The following is a 5,817-nucleotide window of genomic DNA, read 5'->3' as shown; positions in this document are numbered from 1 at the left end:
ATTCCTTGAGAGATAAGAGAGCAAGTTGTCATACAAATTTTATAAGAGAGAAAGTTATTGGATGGTTAAATTAGGACCATTAATAACTTTGATTTTGATATTTATAAATTTATTTTTAAGAGGAAAACTCAAATAAAATGATTTTCACTTTTAATAATGCTAGAAAAATAAGATTCAAGAACTATTTTTATTTGATTTAATTTTGAGTTTTAATTTAGATTGATTAGAATGTATTTTGTTATTAGAAATGTGAGATTCATGGGATTTTTTAAAAAAAATTGAATGAAAAAAAAAATGTTGAAATTTATGTTTTCAAGGTTCAAAAACTTGACCTGAATTTTTCAATCACCAAAGTCTTCAGTGATCACAAACTTTAAACAAAATAAAGGCGGATGACTTTAAGGAAAAAAATCTCAAGTGCGTTTGGGTTTTAAACGTGGGCCAGTCATGTCGTTCTATTTGTCCATCCCATGCGAGCATGACCTTTTATTTTTTAAAATTTTGATTACTTTTTTTTCTTTTTATATTTTATAATTATATTCTTTTTAAAAATTTTATTAAAATAATTATTCAATTATATCATTATTTTTAAGTAGTATTATATATATATATATATATATATATATATATCAACTTTGACTATCCAGTACACATGAAATATATATTTATTTATTTATAAGTTTTTAATATGATTTTTTTTCAAGTTTATTATTATAATTTTTAATACATTGACTTCAAAATTATTGATTCATTATTTTATTTTTTTTATTAAAGCTTGATTTTAGGATCATGATAAGTTCTTATTTAAGAAACAATACTTCTAATAAAAAAAATTATAAAAAAGGAATGCTAATAAGGGAAAGGAGTTTTGATTAAAGAGCTATTTTTTTATTCTTACTTTAAATCAATAAGTTTCTTCTATATTTATTTTAATTGCTTTGAGTTTTTAAGCAATAAACAACATATCTAAAAAAAAATAATTAATTAGCTAGAAAGTTAATAGAGTAAATGAGCGATGAGTTTGCCAATCCTGACCTTGTTCCGTAGGTCAACATTAAAAATTCATTTTTTACCAGCAGGCATTACGCATTATAGCAAGAAGAGAACTGATTGGTATCAATAAATTTCTTCAGTTTTTTATTTTATTTCTACAAATGTGCAGAAACATACCTAAATATGGATATTCCCTAGGGCAGGGAACAATGCCATGTTAGTATTATACATGGTTACATAATTGGTAAGATACAACGCTTGCATATTCATCTTCAATCGATTTTCTTAGATAATATTTGACAGCATCACTTTAAATTTTATTTAAGAGTGTTTAGTACAATGAGTGTAATATCACCACATTAAATTAAACAATTCAAAAATAATTAAAAAAATTTAAAACTCTGGTCTTTTAAAAACCCCCCATAATAGAAAGTTTGCTGGGTAATTTTGTGTTGATGAAGAATCTCTATCTTGAATTTTCACATGTGAGGCCAAAGAGGGCTAAAATGAATTAAGAAATACTATATATTACCACAAAAATGGAAAACATTGGTGGGGAGAGGTAATTTGCAATACTAGTAAGCTATTTGAAAACTTTATATTTGAGTAGAAAAAAAAATTATTTTAATTATTTATTTAGTTTTAATGTCTGAAATATAAATGAATTTTACCTCTAATTAAAATTAAATATTTTTATAAATTTATAAATCATATTAAAAAATAATCATATAAATACCTTTCTTTATATCATGTACATATGATTAGAATAATGGGGTGTTTGCTTTTAAAAAAAAAATGAACTATTTTTTTTAAATAACATTAAATTGATGTTTTTAGATAATAAAAATATATATTAAAATATATTTTTAATAATTTTAATAGAATAATGTTAAAATTTTAAAAATATATTTTAATATATATTTTTATTAAAAGTCATATTTGCAAAAACATTGTATACTGCATTACCAAACATACATTAAATTTAGCCCCTTTTTGTTTTTTGTTTTTGGGCTACAAGGAAAAGTTGGGTAATTAGTGTATAAAAAGTCAAGTAAAAATAGTTTTCACATTTTAAATTGTTGAAATAAATTCTAGCAGCATAGAATTGGTTTTAAATAAACTGTAAGGGAATTCTACCAGAAATAGCAAGATAAGTTTTTTAAAAAATTATTCAGAAAATAACAGGAACAAATTGTTCTTTCCACGTAATGATGAAACATTGGCAGGTGATCATGATTTGGAAGAATTGCCTCAAAAAGCTCACAGAGTAAAGAAGTGAGAGGAACCCCTGTTTCTTTGAGACACTAAAGTTGTTCTGCCTAAGAAAAGGAATATTATATGCGGTCTCATCCATTGTTTCTGTGGAGAAACCAAAAAAAAAAAAAAAAAAAACACCCTTCGCTCACCTTGCATCGAAAGGAAGGATTATACACCAAATTGTTTTTGTTACTTGAAATATCATGGGACCGGAGGACTCTATCTCAAGACTTCATTCCCTACCTCTTATCTTTTTCTTCTTTTTATATATATATATATATATATATATATATATTTAGAAACCCATCTAAAAAGTTATTAGATTGAGATAATTCTTTGACATCTCTATTTAAACACAAAGTAATATAAACTATTGCAAGTTCGAATCCAAAAGGTATTTACTTAGAATGATATGTTAGAAAATAATATAAATTATATTTTAAAATTTCATTTAAAATTTTAAATTATTAGATTAAGATGATTTTTTAATATAAATTTATAATTTTTACTAGGCTAATCACTTATTGATGCATGAAACTTCCAAAACACATAAAACTATTATTTACTCGGTATGTCCTTGGAAGAATCATGAAACAAAGAATATTAATTGAAATTTATATTTGTAAACTATATTGTATGGATTGGGCATGGACTCGCTAGTTTTTTCTTTATTACCTCCATTATTTACTATGATTTTAAACTGCTTAAACATTTGTCCGTTGGCATTTCACTGGCTTAAGTTAGAAGCATAGGTTATTATCAGCCATTATTTGAATTTCCTACTAAACATATGTAGGATTAATGAAGTGCCCCACCATTTTTGCAAAGGACATTATTTCTGATTAGACGTATGTATGCAGCTCAGACTGTATCCACTCCTTGACAACTAAATGAAATACATAATCATCCAAAAAAGAAAAGAAAATGGGAAATATTAAGGGGACGAAGAGAGAGAGGTGACTTTAACACCATATTGACGATGACTTTTCTCTCTTGAAGGCTACCCCCTATATTAATTCAACTCCCTTTCTCGGCTGCTACTTCATTTTCTTTGCCTCCCTTTCAAACACTCTCTCTCTCTCTCTCTCTCTCTCTCTCTCTCTGCCTACATCTTTTCTACCAAAGCACTCCTTACAAATCCATTTCACAGGCATCTGTGCTCATTGCTGACATTTCACCTAGGATTCAACAAAGTATTCTGTTTTAGGAAAGGTATCTTTCTTTTTCCTACCCTCATTGCAGCTCGGTCTTTCTCCAAATGGGGAGGCACTCTTGTTGCTACAAGCAGAAGCTAAGGAAAGGCCTGTGGTCGCCTGAGGAAGATGAGAAACTCTTAAGGCATATCACCAAGTATGGCCATGGTTGTTGGAGCTCTGTCCCAAAGCAAGCTGGTAAGACCAACCTCAACTCCATCAACCCTTTTGTTCACGCTATCCTTAAGAGCCAGAGTGTTTATGTAATGTTCAATCAAAAAGGAACCACTGTTCATGGACATCAATGATGTTTGTATTGAATTTTGCAGGTTTGCAAAGGTGTGGCAAGAGCTGCAGGCTAAGGTGGATTAATTACTTGAGGCCTGATTTGAAGAGAGGCACATTCTCACAGCAGGAAGAGAACCTCATAATTGACCTTCATGCAGTTCTAGGAAATAGGTATTCTCACTTCCCATAATTAACGATCACTCCTTTTGAATTTGTCTTCTTTTCTCATGGAAGCTAATGCTGTTTTCTTAAATGATTCCTCAGGTGGTCTCAGATTGCGGCACAATTGCCTGGAAGGACAGACAATGAAATAAAGAATCTATGGAACTCTTGCTTAAAGAAAAAACTTAGGCAGAGAGGCATTGACCCTGTTACCCACAAACCACTTTCTGAGGTTGAAAATGGAGAAGACAAGAATCCACCTGCTAGTGGCACCCAAGATAAAGCCTCTGCAGTCTCCAATAATGAACTCAACCTCCTCAAAGCTGATAATTCTAAGTCGTCAGGAGGAAATTTACAAGAAAAAAGATCATCTCCAATTTCTCCAAATGGCTACCAATTGGAGAGGGAAAGTACTTCCAGCTCCAAGGTCATGAATGGCAACGGCAATAACACCAATGACCATGTTAACAACAATTTGATGACACCAACAAGCAACAAAGACTTTTTCATGGGTAGGTTTACAGCCTCCCACCATCAAGGTTCCACAGGTAACTGCCAGCCTTCGGATTTCGTGGGGCATTTCCCTCTTCAGCAATTGAATTATGCATCCAATGCCAGGCTCGCAACGAACTCGATTCCCTCCCTCTGGTTGAGCCCAACCAGCAAAGCTTTTGACATGAACTCTGAATTCTCTTCGACTGTGGTACCCTCCATTCTTCCACCAGCAGTAACAAGCTCATTTCATTCTACTTCTATGAGCTACAAGCCTTCCATTACTGTTTCACCTGACAATCCTTCATTGCCCTCTTTTACTCCCAACAGCTGTCGGCTGTGGGAAACCGGTACCCCCAGAAGCAATAGTAACAGCAATACTGTAAGCAATGGCAGTACCGAGCTGCAAAGCAACAGCTCCTTCTTTGAGAACACCATCTTTTCTTGGGGACTAGGAGAGTGTGGCTCTGCAGAAAAAGAGGCACAGAACCATTTGATGGGAAGCCAACACGAGGACATCAAGTGGTCTGAATATCTTCAAAATCCAATGCTCATGGCTGCTGCTTTACAAAATCAAAATCAGCAATCATTATACAATGAGATAAAATCGGAAACGCATGTCGTAACAGAAAATTCAAGTGGTATGTGGCCTCATAACCAGCAGCAGCAACAGCCTTTACAAAATCCTGATATATGTCCCCGGGATATTCAGAGAATTACAGCATCTTATGGATATATTTAGCTTGCATTGGTACAGGGAGCCTCAATTTAGAGGAGAAATTGACTAGAGAGGCTCGAAACAGATGCTCTTTCTTCATTTACAGGTGTGCGTGCCAAAGATTTTTCTTTGTACATAGGTCTGATACAATTAAAACATTTCTCACCCTCTGGTTTTGGAATATTTGTGAGCAAAATTACAATCCTTTTTATTAGCTTTTTACTTCTGGGTGTGGTACAGAATTGCAGAATAAGGCTACTACTTGTGTATGTACTCTTCTTTGCCTCGTGGCATATGCGTCATCACGTTGCAATTCTCTCTGTAAACAATCCAAAACAAATGTTATTTATCAATGGGATATTTTCTTTTCTTTCTTAGAATTTGATCCTTCTTTTTAGTGTATCCGAGCATCCCTTTTCAAATTGGATATTTAATTTTTATCCATTTATCCAAAACCTTCCTCTAGGAAATGGTGAGTTGAAATCAGGTGAGCCTGGATGCTTTCTCTGTTCTCTCTCTCTCTCTATATATATATAGTTGCATATCACTATCCCCGGTCCCGAGAGACAATTGATATTAATCACTTGAATTACAGCTTTTGTTCACTTTTTCCGGCCTTCAACTTCAGATGACTTGTAGGAAATGAAATATCGCTTGCTGCTTTTGATTCAATTCGTGCTCCTTCTCTCTTTAATCTAAAAGAGAGCATAGCAC

The 5,817-nt window shown here is 32.3% G+C and overlaps 1 protein-coding gene across 1 annotated transcript; it reads left to right on the top strand.

Moving 5' to 3' along the window:
- Window positions 1-3,306: 3,306 nt before the first annotated feature.
- LOC118041139 (transcription factor MYB61) lies at window positions 3,307-5,483 on the top strand. Its single transcript, XM_035048296.2, has 3 exons — window positions 3,307-3,641; window positions 3,773-3,902; window positions 3,996-5,483. Exons 1-3 carry the CDS (start codon window positions 3,509-3,511, stop codon window positions 5,125-5,127), a joined length of 1,395 nt encoding a protein of 464 aa, XP_034904187.1. The 5' UTR covers window positions 3,307-3,508; the 3' UTR covers window positions 5,128-5,483.
- The last annotated feature ends 334 nt before the right edge of the window (window positions 5,484-5,817 follow it).

Source organism: Populus alba, chromosome 14 (assembly GCF_005239225.2).
Source record: "Populus alba chromosome 14, ASM523922v2, whole genome shotgun sequence".
NCBI lineage: Eukaryota > Viridiplantae > Streptophyta > Magnoliopsida > Malpighiales > Salicaceae > Populus > Populus alba.
The sequence above is the reverse complement of the archived record's forward strand: the minus strand, read 5'-3'. Positions and strand labels throughout refer to the sequence as shown.